We start from the raw sequence: 21,471 nt of genomic DNA, 5'->3' as shown, positions 1-21,471 counted from the left end.
GTTTACCTTTATGGGGTAAGTATGGACAATATTGTGAAGTTTCTTGCAGAGCAGAAACAAAACATCAGCAAAATTTAATCACTTAATCCAATACTAAGTAAAATAGAATAACACAGAAATGTGACCTTTTCTTTCATCCCAAAAACCCTGTGACCATTGGTGATGTCACGTTAAGAACACATTCTACAGTGTAAAACATGGTTGGCCTGGCCAATAAAACGATAGCTATATGTGATCAATAGATGATTGATGGCTTACTTTAATGAAAGCACATAATGAATGTGTAAAGTTCAGGTGCATCAACGAACCTAAAGGGAGCTCCATCCTTTGCTCTACAGCAGCCTGTCCTATCCCTCCATCATGCAATGTGCTGATAGGAGATAGGCACACAGTGAATCAATTGAAAGGTTTGTTTTTTTAGTTGCACTATCAACACAAAAGATAGACTGTAAACTGAGAAAAATGAATGCAGACAATGATAGTGAATTGTTAAAGGACAAGTAAGTTCACTTGTATTAAAATAGGTCTCTAATAAATGTCAGTAATTATCAATTTTGGCTGAAGTTAAGCATTTATCGTAGGTTTTTCAGCTAAGTCGGGCCTAAACAATACATCCTTCTGAAATACCTTATTGATACACTGGTTCCAAATGTTGATATTTCTATTAAAACAGCTGGCACTATGATATGACTCTGTGGTGCTAAGCTAATACACTTTGCTCCATGTCATTTCATCTTACTTGTCAAATTTGATGAAGAAGACACAACAATGCAGAAAATATTTAGATACCATATTTCGCTTTTTGGCCTTTTTAGGGGCCCGTTTTCTTCTTTGGCTACACAGATATTGTCATGTATTGCAGATGAGTCAGTCAGTGTAGAAATGCTGCATCACTCTGCGATCATCATCGGAAAGTATTTGATTGAATCCTGGTGTGTTTTACTTCACAGTTCTCACCCCTAATCGCTGTCTTTGTGGTTGATGAATCCATAACATAGAAATGAGAATCAGCAGCAGAAAGATGTGTAACAATGTTGATAAATTGTATAATTTCAGAGTGTTCAGTTCAGTCCCGCCCATTCTGATTAAGCAATGGCAGTTAAGAGGGTCTGGGCCAACCTGATTATAGAACAGGAAGTCAGAGAAGGGAGAGGTCCCCAACTGCAGACCCTCGCACACACTGCTGCACATGATAAAGTCAGAAAGCGCAAGCAACCATAACAACAATGCCATCACACTTGTTTACTAACTGTCAATAACTGACATAACGCAACAAACAAAACTGCTGCTTGGGATACAAGGTAGGCTTGCCGTTGATTTCCTTTATTTCTGTTGTGAATATTAATATTGAGCTTTGCTTAAGTCTTAGTGTGGAGTTTAATGTTGGAATAGTAAGTTGATGGTGCAGAATAGCTGGAAAGCTTTTACTAGCTGTAGGTGGACAAATCAAAAGCGGACATTTCTCTGCAGTTGCCCATTTATTCACCAAACTGTTTTGCCGTTTGTTATGAATTCCCTCTGTGTCCCGAGAACAGTTACAATATTGCTTCACCTTAGAAAAAGCAGAACTTTGTATCTATTAAAAGACATTTTACCAGGATATGAATTTGTGCTTCCTGGGTTTAATTTACTTTGAAAGTGACTGTGAACTAACAGGATTATTAGCATTCATTAAGCTATACACAGCACACTGTGCTCTCTGTCTTCAATTGACTCAGAAAATAACCAGAGGAGGTGAAAACACACAGCACTGTCCTCAAAGCAGATACTTTGCTCAGTAGTTTCACATTTTTAAACTAATCATTAAAAATAGAATCTCTACACATGGGTGACAAATTAATGGAAAAGCCTGAATAAATGAGTGTGGAAACATAAGGAATGCAGACCTAAAAACATCTGGAATTACTTTTTGCTTGAGCTGAATTCATTATGGATATTGTATGTTTGGATCAGCTCAGGAAGCGGCAGTTCACCTCAGGTCGAGCCTGTGTTTATAGCTGCAGCATTTGATTATTTCAGTAATTAGTAAATCATATAATATTGTCAAATAAAACACTTAGAGTTTCAAGTACATTTGCACTGATCAATATCTTGTGTCAAATATAGAAAATATAATTAGGATAAAAGAATAGACTGCCGAAAGAAACTGCAGAACGGTGGTGCATCACATGGCTCAGACTTAGAATATAATGCAAGTTATTTCCCCCAAATGACTCACTCACGCATGCGCAAACTATTAGTAGACCCAATAATTAATTGAGGTTAGCTTAGTTTAGTTTAGATTTTATTTGGCAGGGACAGCACACATTAATAAACATGTGCACATGGACTATATGTAGACATAACAGGTATCAGATAGGTATGACAGCACAGCACACATGTTAACAGACACAGTAGCACATGCATTTCCAGTTATATATGACAGCACATGCATTAATAGAAGTAGTAGCACATACATTGCCAGACATGTACAAGCATTAGCACATACAGAAGTGGAGGTACAACACAAGCAAAGCAAGCAGGCAGATAGACATGCTTAGGATTGTGGGGGGGCTGTTGTGTTCACGTGTAGTTGTTTCTTATCCATGTTTTAATAGAGTGTTTGAAGGACCTGAGTGGTCCGATTTTACGAATGTGTGTGTGGGTATGGAGCTCCAGGTCTTTGCAGCTCTCACTAAAAGCTGACTGGCTAAATGTCCATCCATTTTCTTCTGCCTATCCTGTTAAGGGTTGCAGGGGGACTGGAGCCTATCCCAGTGGCTTTCGGGCGAAGGCAGTGTTACTCCTTGGAAAAGTCTCCAGTCCATTGCAGGGCCAACATATATAGACAGACAACCATTCACACTCACAGCCATGCCTACGGTCAATTTAGAGTATCAATCAGCCTAGTCCCCATTTGCATGTCTTTGGATTGTGGGAGGAAGCCAGAGTACCTGGAGAGAACCCACGCAGGCACAGGGAGACATGCAAACTCCACACAGAAAGATCCCGTGCCCGAGCCGGGTCTCAAACCTGGAACCTTCTTGCTGTGTGGCGACAGTGCTGACCACTGCACCACTGTGCTGCGTGGCTAAACATGCTTTTCGTTAAAGGAATGACAAAATCACTGGCAATAACAGATCTGGTAAATCTGCTGCTGTGAGTAAAAAAAATCAGAGTGGTGGTGGGGTCGGACCATGGAGTATTTTGTAGACCAGACAGGCATTCATTAGCTTAGTGATGTCCCACCTTAACAGGGCATGCTTGGCTAGAATGTTGCAGTGGTAGTAGCGGACAGGTTTCTGGTCTTGAACTTTCAGTGCTTGTTTGTAAACTGACTGTATTGGATCCAGGGTTGTTTTGCAGGCTGGGGACCAACTGGTAAGGCAGTAGGTGAGATGTGACATGAATGAATGAGTGAATGTTCCCCCAAGGCCTCTTCATTACCACTGATGTGAGCTAGCTTGCATGTGTTGTCTTTTGCTCGTCAAGCTAGACCACAAATGAACACATCTGTCAGTTTCACAAGGTGATGACACTTGCTATGAGACCAATGTTTCCTCACCCCAAAAACACAAATCATATGGGGTTTTTGTAGAAAATTAGCCTGGTGTTAAGCCCCTTCCCTAGCTTTGTATTACTGTGGTGATCCAGTGTCACATAGCCTTGATTGTACATAGTTTGCTGTGAATACCCCTTTATGTTTTATTTGTGGATATTCTCAGTCATCCAGGGCATCGTAATTCTCAAACATAATCAATTTTTGGCAACTGGACACTCCCTCTTTGGTGTATTTTTATTATTTTAGTGGCATGAACAGCGCAGAAATATGTTCTCCAGGTCTCTGGGAATCATTTGTGACCCAACAGCTATTTTAATAATCACATTTTATATTTTTTTTATCCACTCATTGTTACAACCCTACATGGATTGCCTGTATTTACAATGATGCCATCTCAAGGGAACAAATTGTATTAACTTGAAGGTTGCAGACTTGGTAGAACTGGTTGGCAAATAACCACCATCCAGGATGCTGAACATCAGGGATGCACATCTTTCATGGAAGTCCCCTTTCACTCCAGCAGGCGGAGGGCGGATGACGTTGGCTCCACAGCATCACTTAGCCAAAGGCCATGCACTTTTACTTCTACGTTAGCTGCCCTCTCTGGTGCTCAAGGATGTAAAAATAGCTGTTTAGCAAGAATCCCAGTCATGTCTCGCAAACAAAGACTGATTTATACAAGTTGTGGCACCAAGTATAGAGGAGCTTTTGTGCCCCCCCCCCCCTCCTTCTGCAGACCTCGTCACCAAAGCCATGAGCGCCAAAACCTCTGACGCTCTTGGCACTCTTTTCTTAGAACAGCCTTTGTTCAGCACTGTTCTAGAGTCCTGATAGTGAGGCTTAGGGAAGCACTGTGGTGGACAAGATTGCATATTTGTTTATGGCATTTATGTCAGATTGCAGTGTCATGGAAATATTTTTGCTAGATTTGTTGCTATTCTGCGTCAGCAACTGAAAATATTTTGTATTCAGGCATTTTTTAGATGCCATGCCCAAGGTATTTGCTAATTGCACTCATCCCAAGGTATTTGCCCAAATACTAGATATCACGTACTCTCTCTGAAATGTATTCTTTATTACCTCTCCAGACCCTCTAAACATCCCGAAACAATAATCAAACTTAAAAAATACTTTGGCAAAATAACGGAAAGATGAGTCGCACTCAGAATTTGAGAATTCTGTAGAAACAAGGTTTTGTCGGATAGTCGTGCAAATGTGCTGAGATTTAGAGAAAGCTTTAGAGTTTACGGTTTGCTATATTTAAATTATTACGAAATCTTTTCAAGCAGTTTGCATTGAAGCTATGCAACAAAGGTTTAGATTAAAGGGTTCCCTTATGTTGGAATGAGTGATGACATATATGTTTTACAAAATTTATATTTTTCCATATGAGCGCTGAGTAATTCAACAGCTCCTCAGGCCTCATTTACATATTTCTTGCCTCATTCGGTGAGATATTTTTTGTCTTCAAATGAGACTACCCCGTAGTGTACACAGATCAACGCTGACACAGTGGTTGCTGTTAGGTTTAATTTCCTGCTTGGCAGAGATACGCAGCATGAAGTTAATGTAAGATTTTGTTAATATGAACTGGTGCTATGAGATGGTTTGTTTTCTTTATGGCCATAAAATGTTATCTGAGGTTGATTTCTAGCAGATTACAATAAATCATTCTAATTTGTTTTGCTATCAACCAAATATTGACCTTTTCTACTCACCCTGTTCCTCATCTCACCCTTGTTTTATCCCTTACACTGAGTTTTTGTGAGGAACACTGTCAGTCATCCTAGTAAGGATGAGTCAGTGCAGCTGGGGTGCAGGTCATTTACCCACATCCCACTCAGACGGGACAGATGGCTTGGCCACTCGCATGCTTGTAAGTGCTAACTGTGCTTCTAGAGTCTCTAAGCTAAGCTAATGCTAAAGGATGAGCTGGAGAACACTCAGCGAATGTGATGAAATGGTGTGAATTGATGTGCAAGTTGAAAATCTGCTAAAGCAATTGTCAGACTTATCTCAGAGGACTACCCTGATCGCATAATGCAAAAAAACAAAAAAAAAACCAAAAACCTTTTCAGCATGTGCCTCTATTTTCTCTGACTGTCACACATGAAGCGGTCATAACAATGATTCCGCTCCTACTTTCAATAAAACGACCAACATCTGTGGCATAAGACAGAACAGGCCGCCATGTCCTGAGGAGACGGTCTAATGTCTAATGCCCTAACTGCAGCTGATTCAGAAATAAAGAAACCCACAGACCTGTCTATCATCACCCATTAGAGATATGGAGGATGAGTTTAAGTATGCAATTTAAGAGCCTGTTATGACCAACATACTGTCATTAGCAGTTAGTGCACTTAAAGGCTTTTTAGGCTGCATTAAGCTATTTAAAATGCACAATGAGGCTTTTTAAGAGCAGTGAAACAGGAGTCTGTAGAGCTGCAGGGATATTGTCAGAATGGCTTACTAGTAACGAGTGTCACAAATTTTAACTAACAAATTAGATAAAATTCCTTTTTATAGAGCCCCATGATTGGAAGTACTTATCTGTTCGCCAAAGCTTATCTGAACAGCCCCCCAAAAGCTTTTCTGATAGCAACAATACGACCAGCTCTGCTGATGTTTGTTTGGGATGCCTCTGCTTGTAATGTGACTCTCGAACCCTCCCCTCCTCTATCACCCTCATAGTCAGACCCTCAATGCCCTCTCTGTCTGGCCCCCATAGGCAGTAGGAAGTGGGTGGGTGAATGGAGGGTGTCTTCCTGTGTCTAACCCTATCAGAAGACACCAGGACACTGAGGGGTTGATTGAGAGGTGGCTGCCAAGGACAGCTGCCATGCAAGGGGAGCCCTCCCCAGTCATGTATCGTCCCATGCTGTCCCATTCCCAACCCTGGGACTAACTCTAGACTTCTCCAAAGTGAACTGGGCTCTGATGGTTGAGTGAGCTGAAAGGTTCTGCATTGGTCAGCATATTAAGAAAAGGTGGAATGGATGTTAATGTATCCTACAGTCATCAAGTAAAGCAATGTGGCCTGGACCAATTAGGATTAAGCTCTTGGAGTAGAGACCACTTCTTCTTCTTCAAGGATTCTTAACAGGAGGTATGTTATCAAGATAACTCAGGTGTTTCAGAGACATCATCAAATCAGATTGTTCCAATTTGTTTTTTGGAATTAGATTCTGTCATACACTGTATATTGATGAAATCTAGGTACTTGATAATTGACTCTGACCTGTAACTCGATTCCATTAAAACTAGAGTCACTGTTGTCTTGATTGGGTCAAGAGAAGCTCAGTCATTGTAACAGATAGCAATGATTCTTATGGAATAAGAAAACGTTTTTCTGTTGCTGCACTTCTGATGATTTGATCCATTTTAGCTGATGCCTGATACCAAATCTGATTTACTGTAGATGATGTTGATGTCACTTTGAAATAACTATTTCAGCCTACTAAATCAAACAACAGATAATTAAGAAGCTTTTGAGTGCTGGAGAATCTTTCAAAAATAAACGATATATTCCATTTTGAAGAAAAAATAAAACTGTGACTTTAAATGTGACCCGATCAGCCAGAGGGAAGACGCATCACACTGGTGTCTGTACTGGTTGTAAAAAGAACTACTCAGAAACACTGGTGCACACATGTCACATCTGCATCATTTATGTTTGCACAATGTCACATCTGCTTCATCTAGATCTGCACAATGCCACGTCTGCTTCATCTAGATCTGCACAATGCCACGTCTGCTTCATCTAGATCTGCACAATGTCACGTCTGCTTCATCTAGATCAGCACAATGCCACGTCTGCTTCATCTAGATCTGCACAATGCCGCGTCTGCTTCATCTAGATCTGCACACATATCACACCTGCAATATTCATATGGAATTAGACAGTAAAGTATATAATCCCTTGGTGAAAACAAGGATCCGCTCATCAAAGTAATTACACTTCCTTGCTTGGGCCAACAGTGCTGCACTTATTTGTTGTGTGTGTGTATACCAAACCTAAAGGTCATACTGGAATTTTTCATTGGAAATACATTGCACATATATTCTGGGATCTGGACTTCAATCCCTGTCTTTTGTCAGAATTGAACTTGTTGATTACTCCAACATTTCCCATACATTTTAAAAGGAACTTTGCCCTGATACTGTTAAGCTGTTTTGTAAAACACTTGCCTCCTGTCCCCTTACCCAGTTGTCAACCCTCTTACCCTGGGCGGGCCTGGCCAGGTGTAACCTAATCTCTTGGTCCCTCTGTCCCCTACGCGGTAACTTGACCCGAGATTTCTTTGTCATGTACTAGAGTGAGATGTTCCCTCTCCACACCCACCGCCTTTGTCTAACCTCCACACCAAATACATATTATTTTTGCACTGTCATTTTAGCTGCACATTTATGCTTGTTATTTAAGAATGCCGGTTTAATGGGTTGAAGCTCGACTTGGACTTTGTGGGGTGTAACTGGTTATATAATACAGGCCTTTTGAGCTGCAGTGTGTGAAACATGCTATATGTGTGTGTGTGTGTGTGCAACATGTTAGTGTGGGAGGCAGAAGTTGTGTTGGTTATCTTTGAGTGTAGCAGTTTGTGTTATTATTGTTTTGGCCATGTGATTCCTGTATGTCAGTGTGCCTTCAGTTTAAAATCCAGAGGGGTTGTAGGACTTGTTGCTTCATCCTGTTTGTGAAGGGAAAGGTCTGATGCTCCTCACGCTGTCTCAGTCTGAGGCTTGGCCCTCTCACAAAGGAGACCCTGTGGATCAAAAAACAAGGCTGCAGCATTGTTAATATGGGTCAATATCTTATCCCAGAATGTCAACAACAAAGCTTTAATTTGCATTCCTCACGCTCTGCTAGTATGCTTCCTGATCTCTCTGATCTCAGTCATGGCTGTTTGTCTACTGGGTTGGCAGCTTTGGGAAAATTTCTGGTCTTCAGTTGATCATTGGATTGTTCAAGTTTTCCATTTTTTCTACTATTACGCCATATCGTTTGTGAAACATTCAGTACTTGATGATGACGAATACTTGATTTAGACGATTTTGCCTTGGCTTTAAACTAAACATTTTGGATTTGTTATCAAATGAAATCCAGATATTCCTGTGACAATTCTTCCTCATACTTTGTGGAGAGCCTAATTTAGGCCTTAAAACAAAAACATCCATCCCAGCTGCCATGACTCAGCAAGATCAAGAGTTCATGACCTCTTTGAGTCTGCACTTGCATGTTGGGAATGTTTTCCAAACCAAACTACAAATATCATGAAGAAGAAAACACTCTAGAAGCAGGAATATAGTATCAGTGGAGCATCAAAATTGCTCTCACATCTGTGCTATATTTAAAAGGATGTGGAGCATTGTTATTGCTATTTTTTGCCAACCTATGCTGGCACAGTGTGGTTTTTAATGTTTGCCAAATATCAATTAAGAAGGTATACAGCTAGTCTTTCATTTGTCTTCCAAATATTATACATATTGTTCTTATATATAAGGATTTAATACAAATATGCCCCTTATTCTTTGTTTGTTTTTGTCTGTTTGTCCTGTCTCAAATTTGACCTCTGTTGTCTGTTCTTTGGTGTCTTATTCTAACAGACAACAAATGTCATTTAGAAGAAAAGACCTAATTGCCCGTTTCTCTTTATAGATTTGGTTATTCACCCCAATCAGGGTGCAAGACCGAACTATGTGGCTTTTGTTCTGGTTGTTCCAGACACATATTTCTGGTTTCAGGCCTCTTCCCTCTGGCTCTCTGAGTATTCTTCAGTGAGGGCAGTGCAGCTGGTGGTGAAGTCACACAGAGACACAATCTAGGCTAGGACATATTGGCTTAACTGGAAAAATAAAGCATTTGGTCAACCTGTGGTCAGTAGGGAATGGAGCAGTCATTGTGAGAGCACACATCTAACCTTTGGCCTCATTTCTGTGCTCACCCTGCAGGCATGGAAGAAGCGGTGGTTTGTTCTTCGCAGTGGCCGTCTGACAGGCGACCCAGACGTGTTGGAGTACTACAAGAATGACCATGCCAAGAAACCTATCCGCGTGATTGATTTGAACTTGTGTGAGCAGGTATGGTTGTTTTTCCTTATCAGCATGTGATTTGAGGCACCAGTCCCTACATAGGTCATAGCCCTACATTTGAGATGTTTCAAGTGAGGATCACATTCAAATCCCAGATGTAAGTCTCTCAAAAAGTTTCCAAGATACAATTTTGGAAAGCCAGACAAGTTGTTTGACAATAGTGGCAAGCGTTTTGGAGATATTATTGTAATGCTGAAGTTTTACTGTCTTTTTTCCTTAAGAAAAACTATGCTTTGGATTTATTACTGAAAACTACATAAACTGGAGCTAGTTTTTAAATGAAGAAGCATTTTTGGGGGGGATGCACCAGTTGTACTGTACTCCAGAATCTGTTTGTAAATATTGTGCTATATTTAGCTAAGTCCTACTCCCCCAGGTGGATGCTGGGCTGACGTTCAACAAAAAGGACTTGGAGCACAGCTTCATATTCGACATCAAGACCATCGACCGTGTCTTTTACCTGGTGGCTGACACTGAAGAGGAGATGAATAAGTGGGTTCGCTACATCTGCGACATCTGTGGTTTCAACCCCACTGATGACGGTAAGAACTTAGTAGTGTAGTAAATCAATTCTGCGTTAACCTGTAAAGGGGCATCTCAGATACTTTCAGTTTTTTTATTCTGCTGTTGACAGGTTTAATTATCACTTTTCACATATGAACACTGTCATATATTGAAGAAAATTTGCTTTGATGAACTTCATTGGGTAAAAGGATGATTAATTGTTAACCTCTGGCTCAAACCTTTGAAAGGGGGAGACGTGGGTAGCATTTCTGCAGTGACCATAACTGACAAAGATATTGTTATGCTTCTTAAGGCCATTGTGACCATTTAAGTGTTCAAAAGCATGTTGAAAATTAACTGCTGGAGCACTGGATACTCCTAACAAATACAGACTTAACAGTTGCCCGACCAGAACTTGCACACAGGCCAATAATCCCTCTTTTGATGGCATTGTTGTGCTTCTCATATATCTGTCTTTCTCTGCAAAGAAGTTAGGTAAACCAGCTGGATGTGCCAGAAGGCCACTGTTCAGTTTAGTTTTCAGCCAAGGTCCAATGATCCATGTGTTGGTCCATGTGTTGTGTTGAGGCTCATGTTACCCACGTTCATAGTAGTGGATAATCAAAGCATTGTGTGACTGTTGGTCTCGCTGCCCCTCTTTCGTTCATTCCCTCTTGTCTCATTCTCTTGTTTCAGTTCTTGTTTTCCTTGCTGTGTTCAGTTGCAAACTGTACTTTTTGCATCTCAGTGTTGGATCCCTACTGTCCCTCCCCCACCTCAGCTAAATATGTAAGCATTTTAATGTGATTCGAATTGGTCCAATCGTTGCAGCACTTATCTGACATTTATGTCACCAAGATTATTGTAGGAGAAAAATCTGCTTTCCAAACCTGGCAGCTGAGTCACTTGCTGCTCCAAGGTTGTCCTCTTCGCAGTATTGTGACTGTACCTCCACCTTTGTTGCGTAGACTGTGTTGTAGGGCGAGCCCGATGACAACATTCATTGCACTTATGCTTCAGAATTATTGAAACTGGCAGTTAAAACCCCTGATGTGAAATAGCAGAGTACAACCATTTGAAAAGAGACAAATACTCAGATAGTGCTCCTCATCATTCCTATGACAAAAGAATGTCCTTGGCTCTCCCTTTTACACTCACTTGCACCTCTCTGCTTGTGAGAACCAACTCCCACTCTGTTGTGTGTGTTACCATGCTAGTGTGGTAGATAACTGGGCAGATATTAAAGGAGGGAACATTAGGAGGGCAGTGGAAAGAAGGCTTTTAGAGACAGTTTCGGGGTATAAATGAGCAAAGGGGATTTTCCCCTTTTCTCTGGTACATCATTAGTCATAGCTTTAACAAACAAATGGAGATAGGAAGCTGGACAAACTAGTTACACTTCGTAAAGGGAGAAATTTGACTTAAGAGGTAGAGAAAGACGTGGCCTTGCATGGGATGTGAAACCATGTCTGTTATGGAAGAGAGTAGGAGGGGAACTGTGAAAAAGGAGAAAAAATAGAAAGATATGGAGTGAAACATGGATATATTTCACCCAGCATACGCATCAGCCATCTTGGCTCTCAGTGCACTACAACAATCAACTCAAGCAGAAGGGTTTGAAGAGGATAAGATATTTGAAAATTGACTGTGTGACAAAGCTGAGACCTTGAGGAAATGCTGTCTGTGAAGGAGTGTGTGGGAACCTGAAGGCAAACACAGTGTTCAGACTGTCCAGGAGGAAAAAAAAAGTTCTGAATTGTGTTCTGTGTATGTGCTGAATATGAAAAGAATGTAGCAAAATATATTTTCATGATGATTTTTTTATTTTTTTATTTAGAGAATTTATATTTGAGAATGCAGCATTATTGGCTGAGCTTGAGATCTTTGGTGCTCAGGGTATTTTGTCGCACAAATATCACACATGGAATTTTGTTGCTAAGAGACAGCTTGAGCCTAAATTGAAGCTGAAGTTTTTGCTAACTTCTGGGTCAGTCAGTCAGCTGGCAAACAAAACTTAGCCTTAGGAATTTCAGTTTGCATTCACTTACTATTGACCACTTCTTGTGATATGCTCTCTACCTAACGAGAGCAGCTCATGCCCGGATTCATGAGGGTTAACCAAGATTTTCAATTTTTTTTGAAAAGTTAGTTAAAATGTGGAAAACCAGAGGTTGAGGAAGTACTGAGAGTCTTTACTTAAGAGAAAGGATAGTTTCCTCTGCCTATAGCAAAATTTGGAAGATGTATAGCAGCTGCACACTGACAGTGTTGTTCACAAGTGAATGCCTCTGTTTCTGACACATTTTACACAATTTTCATGATGCAACAGCTAGCTCCAGCCCCATAATGCTCTAATAGTAAATGAAGAGAGAGTTCAAGCACAAAGTGGGTCTGGAAAAATGGGTCAGTAACTTTGAAGTTGTGGGTCACAAGCAGATTGTTTGCCCCTTCAGACAACCTGCGGCAGAGTCTGCTGTGGCTGGTGTTCGTGGTTCAGTGGTGAGAGAGTAGTTTTGATTATGTATTTTATAGGGTTGTATGAGAAATTTGTCATTAATTACACAACTATTTGTTGTAGCCAGAAGGGACAAGCCAAAGTACTGTAAATCCATGAAGAATAAGTCCAAAACATTTTTGGGTGATCTCAAGTAAATGCATCAGGTTGACTGAAGACAACCGATGAATGAATACTTTACACAGAATACACCAGTCCATGAAGTGGAAACATGAACTTCATCCCAGTACTCAACATAAATTGAGTATCTGTTTGATGTTAATCTAATCTGTGTTGCGTGCTGCAACATTTCCTGTGTTGTGTGTGTGAAATCTCATCTTTTGTTATCAGTTTGGTCACTAGATCACTGTCTAAACCATGGCCACGCTGAGTATGTCAATATGGTCTTAGCTGAGTAAAATGGCACCAAGAAAGTTCTGTTTTTCTCTCAATGTATTCTCAAGAGTATTATATTTTCCTGTGTTGCTAGTGGCGGTGAAATAAGTGGTAGTGTCCCACATCCTTTATAAACAGCTTTGCTGACCGCTGTTGTTTTAGCCTCCATAGTGGTTTGAGGATCACATGGTTAGAACCACTAAAGTAATAACGCATGTAAATATAGTCTTTATTGTTGTGCAGGAAATTTGCTTTTGCAGTCCAAATAATGTAAACATCGGCACCACACCAGATACATAAGCATGGAGGATCCCCCCCCCTACACAGAGTTCAGCATTAATCTTCTTGCTTCTCTCCTCCAGAGGCAGCAAAAGCAGCTCACCAGTCAGCCATCGGAGGCCTGGTGGTGGACACACCTCCCCATCATGCACTGGGTAATATAGTTGGTCCAGCAGCTGCAGCAGTGCTGTCCAGTGTGCCCCCTCCATACCAGCCGGTCAGCGTGCGACACTTGGACTCCCAGTCCAGTTCAGAGGAGCCCCAGGATTACTTATGGCTGGTCAACTGTGAGAGCAAGAAGCCTGAACCCAACAGGTAAGAGTACTTTTTCCTTTGCCTCTATTATCTGTAGGAGTCTCTGTGCTGGAGGGCCATATACCAGGGATGGAAATCAACTTATTCATCCACCTGCCACTGTGGCTGGTGGAGCACAACATGTACCTTTCTGTCTCTCTGTTTTTACACAGCCACTTTTACACATGTGTAACTGCATGTGGAAGAATAAAACAAGATCTATGCCATATTTAAATATGATTATTTAGGTAATGCAATTTTATCTACATACATTTTCTGACTGGTTGAGACCAGTGTTCTTCATTGTGTTGTGTTCTTTTTTTTTTAAACTTTGTGTTTTGTTGTGAGGAATATTATTTTACTGACATTATAGATTTGTTTTTCGTGAGATTCCCATGCATTGTATTGTCTTATCGATTTATTTCAGTCAGTGTTGGACTCAAATCACAGTCTCAGTAGGCGGAGATTTATTAATGCTGAGATGATTGTGTGTTTGTTGCATTGTGCCTTCTAAAAATATTAAAATCATCTTAGATATGTGGTCTTTCGTGATTTCAAAATCAATTACAATTTGAAGTTTGCACCAGACTTTAAATGTGTGAAGTGTTTTTGCTTTGCTTGTAAGTAACTAAAGAGAAAAATGGCTGTGCTAACAATTAAAGAGATCTGTATACTCTACTATGAAGGAGTGAGTTAACAGGACGTTGCAAAATTCAGGGAAATAGAGGACAAGATAAATTTGTCATAAAGCCTTTTCATCCCACTCCTTTTTGGCTGGTATGCTTATTTCCAACCCTGCTATATGTTGTGACAGACTGTGAGCCGCTTCTCTTTTTACACTACAGTTGTCCTTATATGTACGTTTGATCTGTACTGCCCCAATTGTCCTTGTCTCTGCTGTGTGATGTGTAGCTCAGTGCAGCTTCACTCTTCATTGGAGGGAGACCAGGAGTATTTGCTCCTGGAGGAGTGTGAGAGCAGGACTCTTCCTCCACAGGCTTGTCTGTGAGTGGCCAGCCGTTCAGCTGGAACTGCCTGCTTGTTTGGAGTGCTTGATATGTATTAAAAGACTGACCAGAAGCAAGAAACCCCACATACAATCTGCTGTAGATTTGCTTTGCTTCTGTGGATTAATTGTGATTTTAAGGTGTGTGCCCTCCTTTTTAGATCAGACTCAGTGGTACTTCATCTCTGCGCATGTTTAGATTTACTGCAGGAGCAATCGTTTAGCTCAGACCTCCACTCGAAAAAAAATGGATAGCTAGTGGCAACATTTTTGACAAAACTAACAGATCTTTCAACTATGCACGACGCACGATATTGGATTTTATTGCTCATATTTGATATTCAAATAATTTGTAAGTTATTTTGCCATTATTTACAGATGTTGATAACAGTTTATATGACCAACATTTTGTACATACTGAAAAACATATGTAAACAAGATGAATTTGAAAAAGTCATGTAATTGTGTCTTTGAATCATATTTACCACATTGTTTCCTCATCATTTGCTGTTTTTAACAACTCAGAAGATATAGAACACTCATTGTTCTGATATAGATATGTGAAAAAATGACCAATATCTACCTGTAGCGAAGGCGTGTTGTTTAGGGAATATATCCAAATACAGGACAGAGCCTCTAGTTTAGACAGAAAGTACTTTATTTAGATTAATCTTTATCCAGCCTCAGTGGGTGCAGATGGCTGCTTTGGTGGCTTTAGCTGTAGAGGATGGAGGTGGCTGCTGCAGTTGTCCGAGCTCTGCAGGCTTTTACTAGTTCTTCTGCTACGCACTGCTGCTACTTTACCTGTTTTTGTCCGATATGCACAGCAGCGCCTCCTAGAGGATAATGGTAGAAACATGACTCGACAGAAAATCTTGTCAGTGGCTTGGAAAGAGTTAAAACGACTACAGCTCGCAAACAATATTGCTAGGACTTAAGTAGAGGTCTTCACATCTTCAATAAATGTCGTAAAATAATCTTATTTCAGTGTTTGATTCATAGAAATAATAATAATAATAATACTACTACTAATAATAATACTTTAAAAAACAACAACAAAAAAAACCCTTCTGGTTTTGCACCTGCAGTATTTTCATTGTATAGCAAACTAGAGTTTCTAAAAAAAAAAATCTTAGATCAGTGTCAAACACAGACACCAGACTCATGGCTCCCTGTGAAGACCTCTATGACGGTGTGGGTAACTTGTATATTGTTTTTAATTGTATTTTTTTCATTTATTGTCTATTTTGCTTGTGTGTTCTCTTTTTAGAGCTCATGCTGAGTGTTCCAAGTCTACCTCCTCAGAGACAGACCTGAATGACAACCTCCCTTCTCACCGCACACCCACATCATCCACCTCCTCGGCTAAACACACCTCACAAAATGGCTTCTTCCCTCAGCACCAGGCGCCGGCCTCAGCTTCTTCTATTTACGACTCACCGCCATCACGTGGTGCTTCACTCTTAACTGACAATGGCCTCTACCACCTCCCTCGAAGCTACTCTCAGGACACTGTGCTGCTCCCTAAATCAGCCTCCTCCCCTTCGGCCCACCCGGACAGTGGTGATACCTCTGAGCTCTATGTTTTCAACACACCATCACGGAAGCCCTCCATGGAGACACAGATGCGCAACCTTTCCATCAGTTACGATATTCCACCTACACCCGGAGCAAACTCTACCTACCAGGTTCCTCGCACATTGTCATCCTCAACAGGGGTGGGAGGCTCAGAGGGTGGGGGAGATGTAGTGCCCCCTCCCAGACCACCTAAGCCTTCGCTCAGTTCCACCTCAGGACCCCCTCCACCCCCTGCAGAGCGCTCACCTACGGACACTTACTGTGTGCCTCGCTCAGTCTCAGAGACAGACGGAAACTACTGTGTTCCCACTGGCGCTGGGAATAAGGCATTACGAAGCAACACGATCGGCACTGTGGACTGTTCACGTCTCCGCAAAGGTTTGTGCCACGTAGAGTCTCTTTCTGTTATTGTCTCCTATTTCTTCTTTCTGCTACACTTCAGATTTTGCTGTCAAAATTATAATTACTTGTCCTGTTTAGACGATTGCATGTGATATGGTCTTTAACTATTCAAAACCAAACACAGTTGCACAGTCACAAATCCATCTTCCTCCAGATTTTTCCTGCTTTCATGCTGAAACTTGTTTCACTTTTTTGTAATGGATGATGAAGTGAAGCTTTTTGCAGACTTTCTTTCAGTTGCAAACCTTATTTTCACTTTTGCTTTTCTGTTTTTGCATAACAAAAATCACCATGACATTCAGACTATGAATGCCCTACAAACAGAGCAGAAAGTTAGACACAAATGTCTTTAAGGTCCAGATGATAGACAGACTTGGCAACCATCTCCACCTGAAACACTTCCAGTTATATATGTGGGTTTCAACACCCACTTCCAACATTTGCATTTACTTCAGAATCATTTTGATATGTTGACAAATTCATATCTTTTACAAATCTCTGGTTCTCTAGTTACCAGTACAGCCAAAATGGACTCTAATCTTGGGAACATTGCAGTCTCTCTACATATGCTGCTCAACATGACACATTTGAAATATGATAATTGTCTGCAATTTATCTTCCAGAGGCAAATCTGATGCATTCGTGCCTCAGTGGCTGTTGTGGATTGTAAAACAACCCTAATGAAATATCAAAACTGTAAAGAATTAATCTGAAATCACTTCATTTACAGAAAGGCTTAAAGTAGAGGGGGAAAAAAAAAACTTTGACATGATGTAAGAAAAAAAAATGGAGTAACACTGGCAGCAACATCAATATTGTAAAGATGGAATTTGTGTCCATATGGCACTTTTCCTTCACTGGTGAGTGCTGGGTTGAAGGGTTTTGCAGTGCTTGGCGTCCCGTTTCCATGACAACAGTGGCTTAACAAATGTTCCATTATTCTGACATGTGTCTTGGCTTCAGCATTGATCTGTGCCCAGAATCTTTATGACAGCCAAGGGGTCCAGATGTTGAAGAACAACCATAAAGAAAATACACTTGCTTAAGTTAATGATTGACACTGCAAAAAGTGTCAGGAATCCATCTGGACACTTCTTTTTTTTTTCTGATGAAATGAATTGCCTCTGTAATTTTGTCTTTTCATGGTCTTCCTTACTTGTCACTTCTCACTTGTCTTCCTCAGCTGAAAATCTGACCTTTATAACCTTTTTTCTAAAATAGCTGGGGTTTTTTGTGCCTGTGGCCATTAACATCTACATCCGTTTCTAATCAAAATGCAGAACACAATAAGGCACTATGTAGCACATCCTATAGATATATAGAGCGGCAAAACTCCGATGGACTGTTAGGGGCCAGCCCTGACTTTTTGGAAAGGACATCAGTCGACATCTAAGCTGGCCAGGTTTGATTGGTCTGTTGGTTGAAGAGAGAAGAATAGAAGCACCCAAACTGCACATGCGACACTGTCAGTCATGGACAGACTCTCACAAGTGTCAGCCAAGTTGCAGAACTGCATTTGTGAATGAAAACCACAAGTGCTCTTCTTTGCACTCCTCTCACACTTACATGTGACACTAAAACTAAAATTTTACCGTAGTTGATCATCTATTCATATCCCCAAGTGACCAGTAGGGGTAGGGCCAGCTGATGCCTCCTGAGAGTAGAAATGCACAGTCACTTGTTGGTGTGTTTCTGAAAGAGAGCGAAGAAGGGACTATGTGGATCAGTGTGCTCCAGCTCTCAAGTGAAATAAGGGTTTACATAATTTAAATAGTAAACAAGAAATAAAAAGAGAAATTCAATATGTGGCAGCTCGCCACTAATGAATCGTATAGAAAAGATCGTATAAGACCGTTGTTACTGAGAAAATAATGAGCCATATCAAAGACGGGCTGTTATGTGTTGAAATAATTCAAGAAATTACTCAGGCCAGTTGTTCTGACAGTTTCAGAGCCATTACTGTTTTCACTGCTGTCATTAACACCATAGTACCATGAGAGCGCCTGAAAAATTAATATTTTAAGGTCTGATTATTTTGGTGGTGTATTTCTCAGTATTGCAGCAGGGTCTCAACAGTGTTGCTTAATATTCTCTCTCAGCCCTGCAATAAAAATCATTACATGCTCCCTAAAGGATATATTTGAATGATTAAATTAATATAATAAACCTTAAGTAATGACTGCTGGTCATTCAGGAAAATACTTTGTTGGGGCAGCCCTGCAAATCATTAATGATTGAAAATGGGACTTGCATTATTGTGTTGGTTTTTATAATTTAGGTTAATACTATGCTTTACAATTACAGATGACATGCATATATATCTTGTTACAGTGGATTTGTGTGTGTTGTACATTTGCTTATTTTATTTGTTGTTGCAGATTTTGCATCCCAGGACTGCTATGACATACCCAGATCATTCCCTTCAGACAAAAGTTGCTCGTTTGACTTCAATGAAAGCTTCAACAGCTACTTTGTAAGTGACTGCAAATATTTGGGAACTGTTTTTCATGAGCACTGTTTTTAACAGAGATCAGATGTTTTTATGCTGCGAGCTGGTAGAACGAAATCTGAACATGGTGGCGGAAACTATCCGTAGTGTATATAATAGTGTTGTTTCTCTCTCTACTGGAGCTTCATTTTACAGTGCAAAGTTTAGTAACTGATGTGACACAATAACCTGACAAAAGATTTCAGGAAACAATTTTGTAACTCTGCTTTTGCTGAAAATTACAATAGAGGCACTAGAGTGATGACTGATGTCTACCACATAAATGGGGAGAGTTATAGATCAGCTCAGTTAAAGATGTTTACACATAAGAGATATCAGTTTATAATTTGCTGTGTTCAGAGGACACATGCAGCATCGTTGAGATGATCCACAATCCTTGAGATTTCTATCATTTAAATATGTTTTTTTGACCAAGCACTCTAATTTTTATGCTTCTTGCTGGCAGCAGCTATGATGGCGTTATGTTTTTGGGTTGTCCAGCATTACATTGGTCTGTCTGCCCCGTTCTCGTTAATACCTCAACGCGATTTCTACAAATAGGCAAAAACATCAACCTGGGCTCAAGAACGATAGCTTTATAATTTGGTGGTCAAAGGTCTGTAACCTCACAATTTTTATGTCAATGACTCCACAAACCGTATGCTGCAAATGTTTAATAGGTTGGATTTAAAAGCCATGACATCTTATAAGCAAAAGGTCAACTTTACTGTGACATCATAATGGCTTGTTCAGCAAAATGTGTACTTCAGCTAAGTGTTTCTTCTTTTATACTTGTAGTTTTGACTTCCATTTGATCACCCTTTGATGTGAAGACTCAAAAAGCCGGTGGTTTACTGTTAGCCTGTTGGATGCAATTTGTTGTTGTTGTTTTTTTTTTTGGTGTTTGAGGGTGTTTGGGAGGACCTAACTTTATGTCTTTGTTTGTGAACATGCAAATATTTCCTTGTGTCCCTCAGAAAAACAAAGGAATGTTGCCAGTGGGTAGCCAGTCCACAGAGGAGATGGACCAGAACTACGTACCCATGAGTGCCAACTCCCCGTCACATCATCACTCGGGCAGTTTGTCAGAGCCCATACACGAAGCCAACTACGTGCCCATGACCCCAAGCACCATGGAGTTCTCCTCCTTGGGAAAGCAAGTTCCCCCACCTGCTCACATGGGCTTTCGCTCTAGTCCCAAAACACCCCCTCGGAGGCCCATGCTCAGTGACTGCCAGCCACCACCTGTGGACCGAAACCTTAAACCTGATCGCAAAGGTGAGGAGATAAAAGCTGTGTGTGCATGTGCAGGTTTACTTGGTTGTGAAATATGCTGTAGGAGAGTTGAGTTGTTGCTGGGTTGTTGCTGGGTTGATGTGTGCTGAAGTTAAATGTTGCTCTGTGTCAAGTAATCCAACAACTGGCCATGCTTTGTCTGACACTCAGCTGCTATTCTCACAGTGCTGCCTCATGGTCGTACTGTCGTCTAACCCTCTGCAAACATTATCCTCGCAAGGTTTTTTTTTTATTTTAGTTGCTGTTATTAATGTAGGAGAACTGTCTTTTCATCTTGTGCACTAATACCACCATTCTCTTGTGTGTTTGTGTGTGTTCTTGATCATCTTATTTCACCTCTTGATGAGTTAGTTTAGTGCTCGCTACATCCTCTTACACCCAACACAGCTCACTCCTTGTCAAAAGCACTTTTGTCCTGAGCTGGAGAGGCCCTGTAGACTGTTTTGGAGAGGGCTGTTCCCTGTGCCACTGAGTGACCGAACTCGGAGTGGTCACCTCTATCCCCTTTGTTTCCTTCATCTGAATGGAGCCCTTTGATGAAAGACCTAATACCAAGGGGGGATTACCATGTGGGCAGATTGAAAGGCTGAGTAAAGTGGTGTAGAGCTAGAGAGAGAGTAGAGAGAGAGAAAGAGTTAAAGAATGACAGGGAATCATTGCAAAGGCAATCCTCTATCAGAGTTTAATCTTCATTGAAGGAAACTTGTTAAGGAGTTTCACATTTCCAAGAGGGGAATCCTCCCATGCACAATATTTATGTTATTGTCGTGACCTTTAAATCAGTTTTCTCCGGATTTGGCAAGTGCTGTCTCTTGGGAGGGGAACCAAAACTCAGTATATGCTCTTTTCTTTGCAATGATTTTGATGTGACTTTGCAGCCTAAAAATAGTTGTCAAAGGATAATTAATCCATATCATTAGATTGCAACCTCATGTTGATAGCTGTCAATGACACTTCTGTCGCTATTTTACTCTAGTTAATACTCTGTGAACATATGAAGTTAGCTAGGTGTGGGGTACTGTCCTTTTTTGCATTTTCATGTTGTTTCGTACCTTTTGCTTTTGTGTTTTCCTGTGTACATGCCATCTTTTATTGCTAACAGT

General features: G+C 40.7%; 1 protein-coding gene across 5 annotated transcripts in view; it reads left to right on the top strand.

Moving 5' to 3' along the window:
* Window positions 1–21,471, top strand: part of gab1 (GRB2-associated binding protein 1) — a 52,561-nt gene that overhangs the window by 22,761 nt on the left and 8,329 nt on the right. For 3 of the 5 annotated variants that reach the window (XM_086211750.1, XM_086211751.1, XM_086211754.1), the window contains 6 exons: window positions 9,491–9,619; window positions 10,008–10,173; window positions 13,388–13,619; window positions 15,875–16,560; window positions 18,963–19,057; window positions 20,050–20,350. In XM_086211750.1, the coding sequence (XP_086067876.1) occupies window positions 9,491–9,619; window positions 10,008–10,173; window positions 13,388–13,619; window positions 15,875–16,560; window positions 18,963–19,057; window positions 20,050–20,350 (1,609 nt within the window). Of the gene's footprint in view, window positions 1–1,175; window positions 1,302–6,370; window positions 6,648–9,490; window positions 9,620–10,007; window positions 10,174–13,387; window positions 13,620–15,874; window positions 16,561–18,962; window positions 19,058–20,049; window positions 20,351–21,471 lie in introns of those variants that run through there. The other 2 variants (XM_086211753.1, XM_086211752.1) reach the window with 2 other exon arrangements.

Source organism: Aulostomus chinensis, chromosome 8, assembly GCF_037954235.1.
Source record: "Aulostomus chinensis isolate RoL2024-O1b breed Wild chromosome 8, RoL_Achi_v1.0, whole genome shotgun sequence".
Lineage (NCBI taxonomy): Eukaryota > Metazoa > Chordata > Actinopteri > Syngnathiformes > Aulostomidae > Aulostomus > Aulostomus chinensis.
Note: the sequence above shows the minus strand (reverse complement) of the source record. Positions and strands in the feature narration are given on the sequence as shown.